The sequence below is a fragment of the Pogona vitticeps genome, chromosome ZW-PAR, assembly GCF_051106095.1.
Source record: "Pogona vitticeps strain Pit_001003342236 chromosome ZW-PAR, PviZW2.1, whole genome shotgun sequence".
Lineage (NCBI taxonomy): Eukaryota > Metazoa > Chordata > Lepidosauria > Squamata > Agamidae > Pogona > Pogona vitticeps.
This window is the reverse complement of record NC_135800.1, coordinates 3,300,394-3,321,120: the sequence shown is the minus strand read 5'-3', so window position 1 is coordinate 3,321,120 and position 20,727 is coordinate 3,300,394. Positions and strand designations below refer to the sequence as shown.

The following is a 20,727-nucleotide window of genomic DNA, read 5'->3' as shown; positions in this document are numbered from 1 at the left end:
GGGGTGTGTGAGGAGGAGAAAATAAACTGTCACATTGAAGGGACTCGGTCTGTACGATGGCCTCAAGTGGAATGAGGAAGGCTTAGGAGTCCAGGATGAGCATTTTTTAAGATTTCATAGGGAGACAGATTTATTGGTGTAATTTCTTGGGTGTTTCCCAGAAACCAGGTCTTTTCACATGGGGAGAGAATATGGGAGGGAGAGAGAGCGAAAGAGAAGAAGATGTGAGGTCTGGGAGCATACCCGGGGTGATGCAGGGGTGTAGAGAAGTTACTTTTCTCGGTTATAACTCACATACACATAACAGTGCAAATCTAGTTGGGTGGCCCCAAAGCAGCCGGTCACTTGGGGAAAGCTTGCTTGAAGAGAAAAGTCTTGGCCTGCTGGCGGAAGGACAGACAAGATGGGGTCAGGCTGGCCTTCCAGTGGGAGGGAGTTCCACCGTCTGGGAGGAGCAGCCACAGAAAAGGCCCTGCGGTTGTGGGGATACAACTTCAGCTCCTCGATCCTCTAGCTTCTGGATCTTTATTTTGAAACCAAACAGAGGGATCCTTGCCCAAAAACCTCTTATTCTTCTTCAAATATGGAGCAGAAGCGGGAGGGACTTGAAGGGATCCGTTCCGCCTGGCCCCGAGCCTTCGAACCCCTTTATCCGTTTGGCTCTTGGAAGTCTGGAGCAGAAGCCCACCCAGGTTTCTATCACCTTCCTTCGAAAGTGGAGCACACCCACCGGGATTATGGACCAAGCTGCCCTTTATGGTCCAACACCTCACCACGAAAAGGGTGGGGTGGGAGTCGACCGGCCAGATGAGTGCAAGAAATTCGGTGATTTCAGCCGAAGGACGCCTTTAATTACCGTCCCAGCGAGTTCAAGGTGAGCTCGTTTATCACTCATTAGCTGATGGTGGCCCAGATCTGTCCAGCCTGTGCGGTGGCAGACACACTGTTAATTAATCCCTTAATTAGCCATAAATCACAGGGCATCTTAGATGACAATGGCTTGCTTCGTTTTGTTTCTTTTTATCAACCTGCGGAGCCTCACCAAAAAAGGGATCTAACCCGGACCATTCCTTCCACCTATTTGATCTCCCAACAGAAAAGGTTGTATTTATTTACCGTTTGCTTTTTCAGGGTCCACGAGCGAGCTGGTTGTCTTTCACCAGTCTGACACTGTGTGTGTATGTACCCAAAGTACATATACGGTGTGTACATAAACACACCACTTGTGTAAACGGTACTGTGCGTATAGGCTTTGCGGGGAAAGGCAGCAATGAAGGAATTAGAAAAGGTCATCCAGGGTCAGGATGCGTCAAGGCCAAGATCAGCCACACAATTATATTTCCGATGGATGGCCAGAACGACAAACAAGTGGATCCTGGATTGGATCAAGCCTGAACCCTCTCTGGAGGCAGAAATGTCGACACCGAGGCTGTCCTGCTTTGAGCACATCTGAACGAGGCAGGATTCCCCTGGAAGAGACGATAATGCTAGGAAAGGTCGAAGCAGCAGGCAAAGAGGCAGACCCAATAACACAAGATGGACTAACTCCCTCAAGGAAGCCATAGGGTGGAGTTTGCAAGAGCCGAGCAGGGGGTGGCTGAGGACGGGGACATTTTGGAGATTCCCTCCTTCATAGGGTCGCCATGAGCCGGAGGCCAGTTGAGAGCCCGTAACCACTGCCTGTTTTAACTTGCACCCTGTCAACGTCGGTGTTCGCAGCAGCAACGCCAGCTCTAACCACACAAGGTTTTGCAGGCTGCCTTCTCAGCCCCCCCCCCAGCGTCCTCTCCCTGCTCGATTTAATCCTAATGGTGCATGCATGCCATTCAGTAGCTCGCAGTTTCCCAAGGCCCCGTGGGACTGTTTATTTAAAAAAGAAACCACGTATTTTTAAATCAGCATTAAATCTCTGATGGATACAGTTACTGGAATTCAGGATCTCTAAAGGAAACGCACGCCTGGGTGTTTGCTTTTTTGTAAATTCAAAAAGCCTTTTTATGGCATTTAGGGGATTTTAAATTACAAATGGATTTTTGTTGTTTTTTTTTCTTGAAGGAGAGGTGGGCGAGAGGATTTATTGAAAACCGAAAAGAGGCTATGAACTGCTGGATAGCTCAGGGGTTTAAGCCTCTGGTTGCAGAGCCAGAAATTGGGAGTTTGATTCCCCCCATGGGGCTTCCTTGACAGGCTGGACTAGATGATCTTTAGGATCCCTTCCAGTTCTGTCGTTCTAGGATTATTTTATCTTTTTTTTCTTAACCTCGCCTTTCTCCTTGAAAGAACCCAAGGGCCGTTATTATTATCCCAAAAAAGTTGAGGAACACGATGCAAATGAAAACGAGCGACTCATTCCACCCTGCCCAGAACAGAACCAGTTTGCCAGCCCAGTGAAACCAGCCCAGCTGCCCTCTTGAGCCAGAGCCGGCCAAATTCTGCTCTCATTCCAGCGTGACGAATTACGTTGCCTTCATTTAAAAAACCGGATCTACCCTGTACGCTGAAAACAGCTCGGTCCAGATTCTACCCTGTGCAGTCCTGGGAGCGGTAGTTTGGTGATGAGACGGAGCGTTACCTCCCGAGACGTCATGGATTTCTCGGGCAGAAAATTCTAACCACAAACCCCAGGATTCGGCAGGATGGAACCATAACAGTACCTGAAGTTATTATCATCATCCTTGTTATATCTCTAGATGGTTCCGGTTGGAATGAACTCTCTTTTTTTGTCCTGCCGTATTACTTTTGTGTGTGTTACTAAGGTTTTCTTGGCGAGTTGTGTCTACTTTTATGTTGGATGGGTTGTTATCAAATAAAAAACCCAAATTATTATTGTTATGATTAATGCCCCACCCCCAAAGTCTTCCATTGCCTTGTCATGGGATAAATGTGGACCTTCTCACAATACTTGTCCTTCAGATTTTGAAGACGCAACATTTAGTTTGGGTGTATTTTTGGGCAAACAGGAAAAATAAAGCATTTAAAAACAAACACAAAGCATGATTCTGAAAGGTGAGCTTAGCGTAAGACGGCGCTTAATGATGCGTAGATCCTCCCTGTTAAATTCTGCCGCTTCGCTGAACACAGATAAAAAAAGCTGAAAGATGTGTGATAAAAGGGTGGGGAAGAAGAACTACATAACCCCCTCCTGATACTGGCTATTCATTCCCATTTTTCCCCATGTCAGCTTCCTCTTCACAGTTTTCCTCTGAAAAGATAGCGTGCATTTTTTTCTGTAGAAAATTCTGTTGTTTTTTTTTATGTGCCACATCTGGTCTCGCTAGGAGCCTACAGAATCGAGCATACGGCTTAGGAGCTTAGAATCTTTTTGGGAGTGATCGTTTTTAAAAAGTAACTTTTCCAAGCTGAGAAGGGCACCGTAAGTGGAGAAGACGGACCCAGTTTTGCATGGACCTCAAATTTCGACTTACGGCAACCCTTTTCAGGGAATGACCAACTTGCTGATGATAATGTCTGCTCGTCTTCCGTATTTTCATTCATTACGGCTTGGAATTTGGTACTTAAAAGACTTCCGGCATTCTGCACTCCCCGTAGAAAACAAAATGTCAAAATAATTTTTTAAAAAGAGTACACGACCCACGTTTCTGACATTCTGAAGGTTTCGTTTTATTAAATCACATCTTAAAACCTAGAAACGTCCAACGGTTCGGGGGGAAAGGATCTCGGAATACAGAGGAGTTAAAGGCAGGAGATGACGAGCCGGAGTTGAAGGAGTCGCTGGAAGGCAGCTTTTCTGGGTGGACAACTAACAACGTCAAGTTGTCTGCTTAAGGACGCTAAAGAAGAACGGTGAGTAAAACGAAGAACGGCTCTGCAGGGTTGTCGTGAAGTCCAGTCAAACTTTTATCCTCCCTTTTGGACACTGGCCGGCCAGATGCCACTGAATGCTCCAAGGCAGGTCACGAATGCCAAGGTAGAAGTAGATGCCATCAAACCAGACGTTTGTTGGGCGCCTATACCCCTCGCCTCTCTGCCCCTGAGTTTGGTGGCCACTGCTAGAAGAAGGGAGAGCGATGGGATACCATGGCCTTCGGCGGCTCCTGCTGTGAAAGAGGTAAGCCACCGATCAATCGGTCCAAAAGGAAGCGGCCGATCTCGTCTGCCGTGGAAGAAACCACCTCCAAAACACACCCGAGTCCGTCTTCAACTCCGTGTAGAGTGAACCGACAGCCGTCGTCCGGTTGCGGTGCCACTGGGGCCCTGCAGCGAAAGCTTAAAGGAGGCCCCAAACGGCAAAAAGCTCTCCAGGTCGTCAGATTCAGCCATGACGTCTGAAAAAAACGTCTCCTATCTAAGCCATTTGGAACAGAAGTATCTACAGTTTTATGTTTTTTTTTCCTATTATCCGCGGGTGTTTATGAGTATTATTATCCTGCCCTTCCCTCTGAGAGGCTCAGAGTGGCATCCAAGATGCTCCATTTTTACCCTCACAACCACCCTGTGAGGTAGCATAAACTGAGAGATTGAGTCCCCCCCCCAGGTCACTCAGTAATTTTCATGGCTATGGGAGGATTTGAACCCAGGACCTTTGGCTCATGCTCTACTTCTCTAACCACGGTGCCTTTCCGGATCCCTTTTACGAGTCTCTCCTACTCAAGGAAACATTACTTCTTAGTAGCTACACGCACTGAAGACAAGAATTCCATTATCCACAATTTCGGCATAGAAAACCAATCTATCCAACCCTGTATTTATTTATTTTTTTAAACTCGATGCTTAGAATGCCAGCGTTTTGGGTTAATCCCAAATAATCCAGATACAATAGGGCTCCCGTATCTGCAGGATGAGTTCCAAATCCCACCCCTGCAGATTGTTGAAAAATGCAGATTATCGCGAACGCTATTTTAATAGCCACATAAATTTGGTCTCTGGCTCTCTCTAGTGGCCAGTTCTGGTAATGACATCACGGAAATATATTTCTCTACTGAACACTATACTGTAAACAGCATAGTCTTGATTCCCTCTCGTCGCCAGTTCTCGTAATGTCATCTTTATAAATCTCTATTTCTAGGATTTTAATATTTTAAGTCTTTTTCAGGCTATAGGGAAGGAAATCAGCGGATACTGGTCCCGCGGATAAGAGGGCTCTACAGTAGTGGTTCATTGAAATTATAGTCAGGGTTGCAGAATACACGGTCCCTAAATCCTGTCGCCTCGTTCTTGTAGCCTTGATGGGTTATCCGTACTGAAACCTGCTTTATCGACGCCCTTCCGCCTCTCCGGCTGGCAGGACAGCGGGAGAGGACGTCACCCCGCTATTGTCTACATCCACGACTCGAAAACATGGGGAACCAAACCCGCCTCCCTGCCTGCAGGCCGAGGACCAGAGTTAATTCACGCTTGAGAAGAAGAGGCAGTCGTATCCCTGGGGTCGGAGGACAGTAAAGTAAAAAACCCTCAGATATGAGCCATCAGAATAAAATAGGGTTATTGTCCTAAAGGACCCCCCCCCAAGTATTTTATTGCTGAATACAAGAACGGGTTAAGCCCCAGCGTGACACCAATACAAAACTACAGTCCAGTCACAAAGAATACCGACTACGAACCGTAATAAATTCTGGAGAAAATGGTATTCTGTCAGCCATTCGCTGCACACACACACAAAAAAATCTCCAAATATATATACAACAAGAGAGAAAGAAAACCGGGACGACGTTTGCACGCTCACAGTTTTAGAATCCAGCGCTGACCTTGTGAGGTCAAATCCCAGCGCTCGGCTGTCCCTTTTAAAGAAGCCGAAGCTTGAAAGATGAGCTAACGGGGAGACGGATCAGGATTTGCTACCATGAAATGTTTCGCCATTTCCTCCTTCTGGTTGGTTTCCTCCCTCCCCCCCTTCCCAGGATCGGAACACAGGACCCTGCTCCAATGGGACGACAGGAAGCACATCCGTCTCCTGCCTGCGTTGTTGAATAAAAGGGTCTTCGCTCCCTAGGAAATTAAGACCCTTCTTGGTCTTGATCCCTCACATTTTGAGACTACGTAGATTAGGAAACAGGAGCTCAGAGTGGTGATGATTTCATCATCATTTTAGAACTGCATAGCGGAAGGAACCCTATGAATTATCTAGTCCAGACTCTCAAGGAGGCACTGTGGGGAATTGAACCCCCAACCTTTGGATACTCAGCCAAAGACTTAAACCACCGAGTTGTCCAGTAAGGAGTTGGTTAAGGACAATCATCATTATCCTCTTGGATCCAAAGAGCTGGAAAGGAACCTATGGGTCACTGCGTCCAGCCCTGTGGAGGAATCGAACTCCCAACCTCCAGATCATTCTTGCTGAGATGGACGATGTGGACCAGAATCAGCAGAGAGGGTTGGAAGGCCGGCAAAAAAAAACCCCAGAACCCCCCCGGGCAGCTCCCTTCTTGGTAAACGACGGTGTTACGGAAAAGACTGCAGTGCGAACAAAAATGGCTTTTTCCCCCCTGCCTTGCTAAGAGAGCGTTCTGCGCACACCGGGGTGGGCCGCTGCGAATCGGATCCGCGTGCGAATGAACCAAAGCCTTCCCGGGAGAGGAGCCGGCGGCATTCACGTCGGTCCGAGAAGATCTGCGGAAGGCGGCCTTCCCAGCTTGACGGTCACCGGCAGCTTGTGCCGTAAAGTCAAGCCAAAACTATGTCTCCCCTGATTTTGGCCCCTGGTGCCGATGGTCGCCCCCGAAGACGACACGGTTAAGTTCAGAGCGCCAGGGATGTAAAGCAGCATTGCTCGAGAAAGGCCAAACGGCTTTCAACTCGTTAAGTTTTTTGCTCACTGACTGGCATCATATTTACCTCCTCGTTTCCTTTTCTTTACATACCACCTTTCTGACGGTTCGGTGGAAGGGGTACTGATGCGTAATGTCTGCGCCACGGCTTCTATAAAATAAAATCACACCCAGCCACTTCTCGTGTCAGAGCCACCACCCAGGCTTCTCTTCCAAGCCACAAGGCGGTCTTTCCTTCTCCTTTTGAAGGAAACGATCCAAATACTGAATATCTCACATTCCAGTATGCCGTGGCAAAAAAGCGGCAAGGGAGGGTGCAACGATCGGAGAGGAATCAATCCGGAAATAAGAATCCTAACGAGACTCTCAAGGAGTCGCCAGAAGGCAAAATTGTACGGGGAAAGCGGGAAGAACCAAAGGTGGAGGCGAATCAAGATCATTCCAGAAATGAAGAGGATGACACGTAAGTCGTTCACCTCATCCAATATCATTTATGAAATTTGAATTATACTGCATTAACCACCCTTTTTTCCTGTTCCTTTTTTTCTGGGTAAGAACGGAGAGAGATCTGCCAGGTTTTGGTTTTTTCTCCTACATACTTTTTTTTTAAAAAATCTGATCTCAAGCATTTCTGCCGAATTTAGGAAGAACTTTTCAAAGGTCTTGATCAAGAAGGAACTCAAAAGACAATTCTCAATCCTCAATATGGTACAGAGGTGACAGGCACAACAATTCGGAGCACGGAAAAGGGCATCGCTCCCTGTAGTGTTAAAGACAATGCAGGATGTCGAAACGAGAAAAATAGTGGCCACCCAGAATCAGGAAAAAAAACAGAGGTTTCGAAATCCATTTTTAAGACACTCTGCCTGGATGAGAGAATCTGTGTTATAATGCTCTCTTGCATCCGATTTTTACGAACTTCAAGTTCTTACTTTCGGATTCAGGAAGAAATCTGTTAAAACTCCGAAAATGTCTTACCCAGTCACGAACCAAGCAAAAATCTCTCTATCCTTAGAGGAGGTCTAATCCTGCAAGAGAGATGTCTAACATCTTTCGGTTGAAACAGTGGGGAGGAAACAGAAGAGCCTAGCATATAATAATTATTAATTATTATTAAAATAGTTTTGTACAATCCTTTGTGCAGATATTCCAGCCACAGCTGGCTGCTTTGACTTCCATTAATATTGAGGCAACTGTTCGTAAGATATTGCTGGTTTTATCAAATAAGCTTTTGCAAATCTTATTTTTCATGTCTTCGTGTTTCAGCTCTTCATAGTTACGTTTTAAGCGCAATGCTGCTCGGGTGGGGTGGGAAGGACAGATAACACGTTTACCCCACTGCAGCAAACTGTTGCTATATAGATTTATACATTAAAAAAAACACAAATATTTTCCTTAAAAAAGAGACTTATCCTTATAATGTTATGCTCAAAAATGGAAAGAATTCAGGACCTGAAAAGCCCCTTAAGAAACAAACAAACTAATGACTTTTAAGGGCCAAATCTTAACCTTTGAAGTCATTCTCAAGCAAATGAAGACGGCTCTCTAATTTGGCTTCTCCGACGAATTTTACAACATATGGACAGAGACCACGAATGCTGGACTTCGGTTATTTGCTGGGGGAGTGATCACTACCGATAAGGATGGGTATCGCCTCCCCAACAAGGAAGGACGTGGGCCACGTAGGCTTGTTATGGGGGGGGACGGCCACTTGACCACATGAAAGGTTAAGAAGACAGATTTGGTTCACTTTGCCAACTTTTAAAGAAACGAAACACAAAAGCTGAAATCGGGCAAATCGGCAAATCCTTCCGATTCGAAAAGAGAACACTGCAATCGTCTCTCCCACGAAACCATGGAAACTTACGCATCTGTCAGAGTCTGGGGTTTTTCTCAGATATCCACGTCACCCAAATGTGGTATGAACACAGAGGAAGCTTCCCCGTCCACACACACACACACTTTGAACACATTCCCTCCAAAAAGCTAACACGCGCAGAATTGGCATTTCCGAACTGGCGCAGCCCACCAGCCGAGCCCGGGAGGTCAGTAAGAGTGTCGGCGGATTTTCCTCGCAAGCCGATAGCAAATTTCTCCTCTCTGCAGCAGGGCGAGAAAGGTAGGCGTTGCGTTTTGAGATTGTGTCCCAGCGTTGTAATGCTGTGCTACACCCCCCAGCGGAGGGTCTTCCCTCCACAATTCAAGTGCTGCTGGTTCCTCGTCAGACCTACGGATTAAAATCTGAATTTTTGGGGGGGGGGAGGGAACTCACCTAGATGGTAAGAATAAGTGCACAGAGATAAGGAGAGACAGTCTTTTTAACATGGCTATTAATTTCTACTTTGTAGGGTGAGTGTGTATGTACACACAGACATACACACACACAAAGAATCTCTTCCTCAGCCACGTTGCCGTATTTCTAAACTAAAAATGGTTGGCTCGGAAGCCAACCGACCCTTTTAAGGGAAGCTCACGAGGCGTTTCCCCTTCCACGGCTCATCCGGAAACTAAATCAATCAACGCAGACCGAGACGTCTGCCAAAAACGTGTGTGAAAAACCATCCTGCTGGTGATTGCACACAAATTCGCACTTTATATATAGCTACAGATAGATAGATAGCTGTCTACAGAAGATATATTGTTGTTTCAAATATATTTTCAAGCAGACCAAAAATACCCCCTCTATTGGTTGTGGGTGGGTGTTTATGGCAACAGCTAAGTAAATTATCCCTCTATTCGTAGAAAAATCGCACTTATATATATATATATATTTATAAGTTATGCTTTCCCTATTAAAATGGACACGCTTTCTCAAAGTCCGAGTCCCTGCAAAGCCCCATAAAGATTTCAGACCTCGCATCGCCAAGGCGCGCAGTACGATGTTCTTCATTTCCGAATGAGAGAAGAACGTCCATGCGTGAAGCGGGACGGTCCTGAAAACGGATGAGGTGTGCCCTCGGTTACCTGCTTCGTCTTGTAGCGCAAGAAGAAAAAAAAGGAACTTTAGGAACAGTTCGTATTTCCGTAGTTAAGAAAACCTGAGCATGGAATGCCTTAGGGGGAAAGGACGTGAACTGGAGAGTTTTTGCCCCTTTCGCGACCTGGTGATCGGCAGGGTGGGCCAACCTGCCTCGATCCAGAAGACCCCCCTCTCTGTCCGACGCGCGGGCCGGCCCGAGCCACGCCCGAAGACGCAAGCTGCCCCTTCCGAGCCTCTCGACGTCACGGCCCACGACGCTCCGTGTTTCGCTCTGCCGAGCCACCGATGGGCTTCCACCGCCACCTCTCCCGTTTAAAAAAAGGTCTTTCTCGCACGCCGCTCGGCCGCCTGGGGTTCCGGTAAAAATCAACCAACTCCCTGCCTGGCCCTCATAAGATGTCGTCGTAATCCAGCAGCTTGGAGTGCTGGCGGGTTTTCCAGAGGCGGTAAAGGCGGAAGTCGAAGTAGGTTTCGATCATTTGCTTCCCTGAAACCAAAAACGGGGGAGAAGATGGAGTCAGTTGGGAGGAGTCGTGCCTACAAGAAGTCCACAGCAACAACCCCCCGGTTCTGTTTGTACTCTCCACTGTCTTTTCTGGTTTTATCGATTGTAAGATCTCTGGGGCAGAGACCTCCCTGTCCTTTTAGATTCTTTGTGCAGCACTGGGCACCGAAATGTTCTGGATCAGTGAGTAACAGCAGGAACGGGAGCAACAGCAACAACAATAATAATGACACCTCTGTTGTATTGTGGGGCAGGTTTTTCTTCCTAACATTTCGCCAGTCTCTGTGGCCGGCATCTTTAGAAGCATCTTTCCTCCCTTATCAGAACACGACACCCATAACAAACAAACAAACAAAAACACCATGATCACCGGAATCGCCCAATCCCCTGAAAAGGACAAAAAAGCTGATCCCACAGCTATAAATACTCAACTATCCCACACACTACACCAGAACACAGACAGAGTTCCGACTCCTGTCCTCTGAAGAGGCCGGCCACAGAGACTGGCAAAACGTTAGGAAGAAAAACCTCCAGGACCAGAGGCAAACAGCCCGAAAAACCTACAACCACCATCGGATCATGGCCGTGAAAGCCTTCGAGAATACATTCTTAGGATTTTTTAGGGGTTTTAAGAAACAGAGCTGTCTAACCAGCCAGGAGGAAGGAGGGTTGCAACTGTCCCTACAGAAATGCCCAAGGGTTTCCAAACCTACGGATCTTAACTTTGGGGGGGGGGCAGGAGCTGCCCCTCATGGCAGCCAACCTCATCATTTACCTTGAGCAGAGAGTTCAAGCGGGGATTCAAAGGTCACGCGGCAGGGGCTCATCAGATTCTTCAGATTCTGGAACAGCTGGAAGGAAAAGCGAGACCGGGTCACTGGGGGTGGGAAGAGCGCAGGATCTGTGCTCGGACAGGCCATCATCACCAGCGGCCAGCACGTCAAAGAGGCCGGAGGGTCAAACGAGGCCGAACGAGGCTCTGGGGAAGGGCACTTTTCGCCAAGGCCCCTGGTTACCCACACACACACTCAAGCTCGTAGGTCTCACCTTCTCCCCGTTGTGGTTCCCCAAGACATAACACCCCATGATGTGAATGACATTTGGCTCCGGGTTCAATTTGCTCATCAGGTGGCCCAGCCGCCTCCAGAAACTGCAAAACAAGAGGGGGGGTCTCAGTTGGTCCTCCGAGGGGTGTGTGTGTGTGTGTGTGTGTTTCTCTGGGGGAGCCACCCGTTCGGGGTTCGCGATCTGTCTTCGGACCCTCCCGGAGCTGAGTTCCTGCCATTTTTGGACGAAGCCTCCCCCCATTCTCCCTGCTCCGGGCGCACGCATATCGCATGCCTGGGAAGACTGGCACGAATCCGACAGGATCGTGAGGAAGAAGCTCTACCTCCGATCTCTCAGGCTTGCAGGGGGCACTCGAAAGGACCTTCGCGGATCGGGTCCAAGCGGATGCCCTGCATTTCCCAGCTGGCTCCACCGAACGTCCATGTTGCCTTTGGTTTAGGGTGGAGTATCTGGAAACTCTAGCTTTTAGTCAAATTCACTCCATCCCACACTGGGAAGCACATGCCCTAGCCCTGTGATTTATTTATTATATTCATTTATATCCCCTGTCAAGTCCAGTTAATTGCAATATGACCTCCCTTTTTTCAGAATTTTCTGGGTAGATAAGACTCAAAAGAGTGCTCGACCTTTCCCTTCCTCTAGAGGGCAACCTTGGGACTTTGTGCAGCTGGCCCAAGGCTACCCAGGCTGGCTCTTCTGGTCCCGGGAGGCATGCACACAATGGGGGGAACCGAACTTCATTGTAAAGCTCAAACGGAGGAGACCCAAGCCATTCAATGGGATTTACGGGGTCTACTCGGCACGTAACAAGCCACGAGATTCAGGCCAATTGGACGTAGAAGCAAAAAGGAAGAACAGAAACTTTGGGCGCGGCATTTGAAAGACGGGCCTTTCGACTGTGGAAAAAAAAATCAGCAGACCGTGGACGATTTACTTTTGAATTGTATTTCTGCTTCAAGGAACAAGGAGAAGGGTGCAATTTTCTGCCTCCTAGGATAACACAGAAGCGGCTGGTCAGGCTGGCTCAACTTGACCCGGTCAAGAGGCCACCCGTGGGCATCAACCACGTCGAGTCCTGGTGCTCAGCACACAATGCTTTTTTGATAAAGCAGAAAAGGATCGGTCCCCGACCAGCCAGGAACCTCCTGTTTAAAATCTGACACATTTCACGAGGCCGAAAAAAAAGACGTCCCCTTCGACAGAAATCATGCGGGCTAGATTCACAGCTATTATTCTTTATTTTGTACACTGCCGGCTGCTCAGCGCAGATGTGGTTAAAAACCACCTCTTCCTTTCTATAAAACACTTTTTCGCTGTATCTTATGTTTGTCAAGTCATATTTGGGAATGATTTGACCTTCACGCCTTTTAAAGATTTTGCTGCTCCGTCCCTTGGAAGAACCACAGGAATGAACATTTTCAGGGTGACATGTTTTATCCCCTCTTTTCGGAACATGGGAGGAGAAAGGCTCAGAACGACCTCCTCTGAAATCCAGCCGAACGGGACCAAATAACACACACACACACACACACGTACATTGCATTTCAGACCTGAAATAACGCCAGCGGAATGGACAGATTGCATAAAGAGGGCCGAAGCTTCTCCCTTACCATATCATGTCTTCTTCTTTCTCCACTTTGGCAAACGTGGCGACTTTATTCTTCAGGAGGTATAAGTGTCCTGGACCGCCCTGCAAGAAGGAAAGACGCAGAGGGTGAAACGGACAGTGCGAGGATTGCCGGTAAAGAGGCAGCCACCGCCTTTCTGCTCCTTTGGCCAGATCTGCCTAGCAAGGAACCCCCCCCCGTCTTTGGCCATTTTTCTCCAGGGTGCCCTTGGATCCCGGGAGATCCTAAACTCCGCGCGACAGCCTCGAGGTTCCTCCCGAGAGGTGGATTACGAGAGCGGGAAGAAAACCGCCGGGACCCTCATCCCCATGACGGCGTAAATATTCCAAACGGAGAAAGGGATGTCAAGAACGGGGACCTTGAGAAGGGATCAACCAGTCCTGCGTGGATCGGACTGGCGAAGGGCGGACATCCCGTTTTAACTCACGACGGGAGGAATCCGCGGAACGACAGAGGAGCTGACTCGCTAAACTCCTCCTGATTCAGTGGGCCTACTCTGGTGGCAACTTACTGCTGGATTCCAGCCTGCCTCTTTCCTAGCGAAGAGCAGGGGTCGGTGGCGGATGTTGAGTCCGCCTAGTCTCTCTCCGGAAGTCACCCAAGATGGGGATCTGGGATTCCCTTGTGGGGGGGGGTTAACCAGAGAGACCATCCTGGCCGACAGGATGGCGCTGTGCACTTGAGCGTCTTTCCTTAGGGAAGGGCCATGGCTGGGGAGGATGGGGAGAAAGAAAGGCTTGATGAGAATCATCTTCTCCTAAGGGGGGAGAAGGTCTTGTCTTCCAGGTCAACAGCTCTGTGAACACGCAAGGCAAAGTACAGAGGGTGCTTGGGGAAGAAAGGATGATTCCTCCTACCTGACAGAAAATCAACATCTTCCAGATCCTGCAGCCCTTTCGGTAAATGGTCAACTTCTTCTCAATTTCCTCTGCAGAAGGAAAGGAGGAGAAAGAGGCCCACAGGTGATTCACAGACCGGGTGGAGAGAAGTCTTCATTCGGCAAGATGTGCAACGCGGAACGAAGCCCACAACGAGGAAAGGCTGGCCCTCAAAGGAAGCCTCGGGGTGCAAAGGGGACATGACTCCGGATCCTGCGCCCAAATATTGTCAAACACCCAGCACTGCCAAGGGTATCGGAAGAAGGCCAGCGAGACCAGCAGGAAGGAAATGGGTTAGGATGCTGGACTGCGGGGTTGAAAAAGTGGGGCGCTAGTCCTCATGAGCCCTCAAAACCCACAGGGCCCGCTCGTCCTCTCTAGTCCTCACAGGGCTGTGATGCGCATCAAGTGAGGGAAGAAGGAAAGAAGTGACATCTTCTCCCCCACTCACGCCTTTCCCAAAACACTCACGTACCCAGAATGTCATCGAAGGTGGCGTGCTCGTGATCCTGAAAGGAAAACAGAAAAGCCCGGCTCAACATCCCAGATCTGACCAGCCCACAAGGGTGACAGGAAGCCAGATTTAGGCTGAATGTCAGGAAAAACTTCCTAACTGTTAGAGCAGTACGACAACGAAACCCATGGTGCTCCGACGCTGGAGGCTTTTGAAAAGAAAAGGGGACCACTGTCTTCTTCCAGATCTGCTTCGATTTGAATTCCTGCCTTGAGCAGGGGGTCGGACCCGACGGTCTTAGAGCCCCCTTCCAGCTCCATCATCCTACGATCAGAGTGGAGGCGGGCTAGCCGACGGCGACTATCAGCCCCACCTGGATTTTTTACTATAACTGACAGAGCATCCAGAGAAAATCTCCCCCTCCACCTCTGCTCATTTCGAAAACGCACCCAGAGCTGGTCCTTGCAACAGACTTACGTAGAGAATGGGGATGATGGACGGGTCGTCCCGGCGGATGATGGTTGGAATGTACTCCGCTTTGGGCACCTTGGAGGAAATGAGCTGGAAGGGGGTGGGGAGGGGAAAAAAAGAAGAAGCAAGAGATGGAATTAATTTTGAGAAATGCACCGGCTAGGATAGATCAAAAGTTTAATTATCTGGCTGCAGAGCCAGAGGTGGCGAGTTCGAATTCCCCTCTCTGTGTCTCCTGGGAGAAGAGCCAGCCTGGGTAGCCTCGGGCCAGCTGCAGGGCGCCCCCTAGAGGAACGGAAGGGGGAAATCACTTCTGAGTCTTCTCTACCCTGAAAAGGGTCACGGTGAGTCAGAACTGACTTAACGGCATAGGATTATTTTTATTTTAGACCTCTGCATTGTGTCGTTCCTTGAACATCCAGCTCAACTACAAAGCCTATGACTGCACAGGAGGGAGCCTAGATCTTGTGGAGGAGTGCACCGAACACTGGGGGATTCACAGTGACTCGCCGTCATCATCCTCACCCTGCAGATCCTGTAATTTAGAAAACCCCCCTCCCGGGTCCGTCCCGCCACTCACCATGATCTTTGGCGGGACAAAATCTTCTCCCCTGCAGGCTGCGGCTTCCGCCTCCTTCTCCGCCTCCCAGTTCAGGTCGACCCCTTTGTCGAGGGCGCCGCACGAATCCTGGAGCTCATGGCCTGCCGAGGGGGGGGGGCACAGCAGCGAGAGCGTTGCAAAAGGGGCCCGCAACACACAACACCCCCCCACACCCTTCAACAACCCTAGCGAAGAAGGGGACCCGTTTGATGATCGAACTCGTTCCCGGCGGGACGAGGACAGAATGTATGGATGATGATCAAGGATGAAGCCCAGAATGATGCTTTTTGCCTAACTCAAAAGGAGAGCAAGCATCTGGCACTTGGGACTGCCTTTGGACACACCGTCTCGGCCCCCAACCGGTTCCTTGCCTGCTAATCCTGAGAGCATAACATAGGACACGGGAGGTATACCAGACCCATTAGCCTATCTTCAGCGCTCTTGGAATACAGCGCCCAGAATTCCTGGTCCGGAGAGCTCATGGCGAAGGCTTCTGGGGGTTGTAGTCCAAGAACATCTGGGGAGACCCAAGGCGGGGAAGCGATGGCCTCTATCTCATTCAGAGCTGCCATCTCCAGGTATGGAGGACCTGCGTTCAATTGGGCTCCAATTCCCACGACCCAGGCTGATGGGATCTCTAATCTAGCATCTAGAGGGCCACACACCCATCCTCTTCCTCTGAAGGACTCCCTCGTTGGTCTATTCGCCTATTCACTGAACTTGTGCGTGTTGAACCGTGAAATCCTCAGCCCACGCATGCTCGGCTATGAAGACCTGCAGATCTCGGGAAGTTACTTTGTAAGGACTGGGGCAGGAGGATGAAACAAGCCAAGAGGCAACGCACGAGAGCCCCCCAAATAAAACACCCTTCTCTCGTTGGGAGGGCAGGCTGCTTCCCTGGGAATGGGTAGCAGGCCACCGCAGGGTGGGAGAGTCTTGTCTTGACCACCCTAAGTACCGTATTTTTTCCGTGTATAAGACGCCCCCATGTATAAGAGCCCCCCCATCGCCCACTTTTCTAACTTCAAATTAAGAAATCTAAGTGGGGCTTAGCAAGTGTAGGGGGGAATGGATTAAAAAGCTGCAGGATCGCTTTGATCCCTGCTTTCCCCTCCACTTGTCTTTGTTCTCTCCTCGGCTTACTTCCGTGTACAAGACGACCCTCAATTTTTAGTCTAAAGATTTTAGACAAAAGTATAGTCTTATACGCGGAAAAAATACGGTAATCAACATTGAGGTCAAGCGGTAGAAGGTTTATGGCCCCGGATCAACCTCGAGAGGGTCAGATCCTGGCTCGCTTCAGCTTTCCCAGATAAGCAGAAGCTCGGTTCTGTCCGCGCTAATCTCAGTTAATGTTCAGTCCAGGCCAAACCAGTTAACGCGAGAGATTTTTGGGGAGGGGGAGAGACTGAGGGACAGACAAGAACGTACTTTCCCGGGAATCATTGAGGTTTTCTGGCTTGATGGGAGTTGGGTCGCTCCAGGACCGGCTGAAGCTTCTCTCTCGCCGCTCAGCAAAGGCTAAAAAATTATATAATAATAATAGTAATAAGAAGGGGGCAAATTAACAACCAGCAAAATAACACACACCTAGCTGGGTGCTAACTCCTCCATGGTGGGGCAACCAGATGGGCCAAAGGCAGGCAAGGCTGTGTGATTTTATATGGGTCGGCTCGGATGAGAAAACATGACAGCGAGTGAGGGTTGCTTTCCCCCCGCTGGGCCCCTCCCACTAGCTGGGGATGATGATGAGAGTCGTCACCGCCAGTACAGTAGGAAACCCCCCCCCGTATCTGCAGGAGATTGGTTCCAAGCCCTCTGCGGATGCTGAAAACTGTGGATAATCGTGAATGCAATACATCACATGGTAAAAAAATATCCAGGAAAAAAAAGTATTTTTACCATGCATTACCAAAACTGGCCAAGAGAGGGAGCCAGAGAACAAGGTCTGTATTCTTCAACATGACATCCTCACTGGCTCCCTCTAGTGGCCTGTTCTGGTAAACACATGGTAAAAATATGTTTTTCTAATATTTTTTTTTTAACCAATCACAGATAATGGAAACCACAGATACTGATCCTGCGGATACAGGGGTTGTGCTGTCTCTGAATGGACCCAGAATGGGTTACAGGTGAATATAAGAGATACGTCAGCTCTGGACGGCTCCTCCCACCTCTGCCCGGTCTCCCCACTCACTCACTCTGCGCCTTCATGCGACGGCTCCCCACCATGCGAAGATGCTTCCTGAAGTTTCTGGAAAAAATAAAAGCAACAAGAATAAACAAGAGGATCCTCAAGAGGAAGAGAAACCACCAATGGGGGGCAGGTGGGAGAAAAAAGTATGTGCTGCTTATACCCATTCCGCTTAAAGCACTGTTGGGGTGGTTTACGAGTTAATTGCGCAGGCTACACGCTGCCGCCCCCCCCGAGCAAGCTGGGTCCTCCACTGACTGACCATGGAAGGACGGAAGGTGGAGTGAACCTCAAGCCGGCTACCTGAGTCCGTCAGAATCAAACTCAGGTTGTGAGAAGAGTCTTGACTGCAAGGCTGCAGTCGAGCCACTGTGCCACAAGGGAAACACATTGCAAGGGGTGGAGAGAAATTTGGGGGAGCCTAGGAAGGGGGCCAGGGGCTGAGGGGGTGATCCACAGAGGACTGGAAGCTACTGGATCTATCCTCTTTCAGCAGGAAGTTCTGGGTTGCTACTATAAGCATTTTAAACCGTCTGGAATGCATAGAGATGCCCGCCGAATCGTCTGCTCTGTGTGTCAAAATAAGCCGAATAGCTTTGGAGTATTTGGGAGGGGAGCGTGTGGGCAGAGATCCTTTGCTGCTTTGCCTCAGGCAGCAAAAAGACGTGGGCTGGCCTAACAAAGCAAGGCCTTTGCCTCCGGTTTCCAGCGAGGATCCTGATGCGAAATACCTCCAAAAACAGAACACGGCGTAGGAAAGCAAGCCGTGTCGCTTCTACCCCAGACCACCTGAGATGTATAGGAATGTTCCTGGTCTGTATTCTGCAGGCCTTGTTTCTGGGGTAAACGACCACTCCCCGAACCTCCCAGTGCCCCTGTAGGGCTGGGGTTCAAATTTCGGGGAGCTGCAGTCCCGGAAAAGGATTATTATCCAAGACTGGATAGAGTGTCTTGCTTCTGCAATCTCTGTTTTTCTTAGTAACCGTGTTCGCCCCAACCACCACCACGAGGGGTCACCCGAGTCATGCTTTCCGATTCTCCGAATCCCTTATGGAAGGAGATCTCCCGTACAGCTCTACAGTTCTTTTTTTTACAAGGCTAACGATAACGATCTGCAGTTCTTTTTTACAAGGATAACGATCACAACAAGGACGACCGACATCAGCAAAGCACAAGGTTTCGCCCTGGGGCAAACAGGACGTTATTTCAAAGAGAGGGGAAACGGCTCAAAAATTCGGGACGACAAACGGGTTTAGACAATTCGCGAAGCGCCAAATTTCGGTGCCAGGCTGGAAAGCGGGTGCTGAGAAAGAGAACGAGGACACGCTGGGTTGTGTGTTGTGTGTGTGTCTCAAGATGGCCCTCACCGAAAGCAGGCGAAGGGGCTGCCCCTGATTTTTCTCCCGCCACCCCAACCCCCCCCCCAAGTAACAGGAGCAAAGTGAGTCAGGTCTGTTTAGCCTCTTTGCTGGAGTGCAGGGATCCGAACCCAGACCCACGGGGGGGCATGTAAGGGAGGATTCTCCACCCCCCCCGGACGACGCTCAGCAAGAGAAAGGATGTTGCGTGCGTGAGAGAGACAGAGGAAAAAAATAAAAAGAGATCCCCCCCCCGCCTTTCTTCTGAGAGTACACAACACACAAGCACGACTGTGACATCCACACTCGGTCTGGTTACTATGGAGACCGTCCCCGCCGGCGCACACGCTGGGCCCAGCACATGGTCCCCGATGCACAATTAAACCCGGCGTGGGGGGACCCAGGCGACTGAGGCTGCTCCGTGCCGGAGGCAAGACCCCGGTGTTGATCCTGGGTGCAAAACCCGACCCCCCCGGGGGGGGAAGAATGTGGCGGGGGGCTTTGGGCTACTCGTCGCATCTGCCCTACAAACCGCAGGGGGAAAACCTCAGCATCCTCTGCGAAGCCGTGCCGCGTCCGAGGAAAAAGGGGCCGAAGGATGGCCCAGAATTTCCACAGCCGTAGCCCCGTAAGAGGGAGGCCACCGGAGAGATATCCTGATAGCAGAACAGAACGGTTTTCTGCTCTGGGATGTTTTAAACTCTCCAAACGTCTTCCAAAGACAAGCCAAAGATGAGCAGAAGGAGAAAAAAACACCTATCATGCTGGCTCTCCCTCCTCCAGAGAGGAGGGACTCATGTGGACTAGCAGCATGGATGCCTTTTCAAATTCTTCGCGACGCAGACGGCCACCACCCTCCGCTTCTCAGCCAGCCTCGAGCAACCGCTTTCCGTTCGTGCCAGCAAAAGCCGGAAGGGGCACCACCCAAGCAGTGCCCACAGACACCCCCCCCCCCGAAATCGCCTTGCCCCACAAGGCCAGCCCTAGCCGGGAGCCGGATTCAAGCTTCTCCCACAGAGCCAAGCATGGCAGCCGAGCACCGGCGGTGGGGAGCGGGGAGCGTTGATCCCATGCCCCCCTTTTTTCCCTCCAAACATGCAAATCAGCTCCAAGCAAGGGGTCTGGGGCAGAGAAAAGGGGGCGCTTTGCACCCCGGTACAGATTTTGGCCACGACAAGACAGCCAAGGGGGGGGTAGGCTCAGCCAAGCCGGGGAACGGACAGCAGCCTCCCCGCGCGGTCAATGCCTTATAATGTCTGCCCAGGTCGGAGAAATGGGGCTGAAAGCAAAAGACCCCATCAAAAAACCCCACACAACAGGGGCAGCTTCTAAAAAAAACCACAGCCCCCCCCCCAGATCTCACCTCCGTCACGGCCTTTACTCTCCCCCCCCCAAAAAAAAACGAGAAAAAAAAAACAGAGGTGGGCCGTCTCGGCCGACACCCAAAGGACCACCATCTCGCCCACCAAACGAGCCCCTCGGCTCGGCCAAGGCTACTCAAAAGCACCCCAGGGCTAGCCCGGCCTTCTTAACGGGACGCCTGTCACGAAGCTGCTTTTTCTTCCAGGTTTCCTTTTTCATGGGACGTGGAAGCGTTTCGGACCTTGGTTGATTCCTTCCGCCCGAGGCTTAAAAAGTCCGGATGTCCAGGATGACGAAACTTCCCAACCCTCTCCATTAATTTGATTGAATGTCATCGGGTTTGTTCACAAGGTGGGCTTGGGTGATTCATAACTACTTTTATCGTTTTGTATATTGGCTCTTATTAAGATTTTACGTTAAAGAAAAGTTTCATGCACACAGCAAAAACCGGTAGAATCCATGTGCAATTAATTCCTGGTCTCACAAAGCGGTGGATCTGCAGA

At 49.9% G+C, this 20,727-nt stretch overlaps 1 protein-coding gene across 1 annotated transcript in view; it reads right to left on the bottom strand.

Annotated features, from left to right (window-relative positions):
* Positions 1 to 3,596: 3,596 nt before the first annotated feature.
* The window catches only part of NSMF (NMDA receptor synaptonuclear signaling and neuronal migration factor), a 30,385-nt gene continuing 13,254 nt past the window's right edge, over positions 3,597 to 20,727 (bottom strand). The window contains exons 7-16 of the mRNA XM_020800946.3: positions 17,512 to 17,564; positions 16,742 to 16,831; positions 15,290 to 15,411; positions 14,716 to 14,799; positions 14,260 to 14,293; positions 13,764 to 13,834; positions 12,889 to 12,968; positions 11,258 to 11,360; positions 10,986 to 11,061; positions 3,597 to 10,192 (exon numbers count right to left, since the gene is read on the bottom strand). Of these exons, the coding sequence (XP_020656605.3) occupies positions 10,095 to 10,192; positions 10,986 to 11,061; positions 11,258 to 11,360; positions 12,889 to 12,968; positions 13,764 to 13,834; positions 14,260 to 14,293; positions 14,716 to 14,799; positions 15,290 to 15,411; positions 16,742 to 16,831; positions 17,512 to 17,564 (811 nt within the window). The 3' untranslated portion in view covers positions 3,597 to 10,094. The remainder of the gene's footprint in view (positions 10,193 to 10,985; positions 11,062 to 11,257; positions 11,361 to 12,888; positions 12,969 to 13,763; positions 13,835 to 14,259; positions 14,294 to 14,715; positions 14,800 to 15,289; positions 15,412 to 16,741; positions 16,832 to 17,511; positions 17,565 to 20,727) is intronic.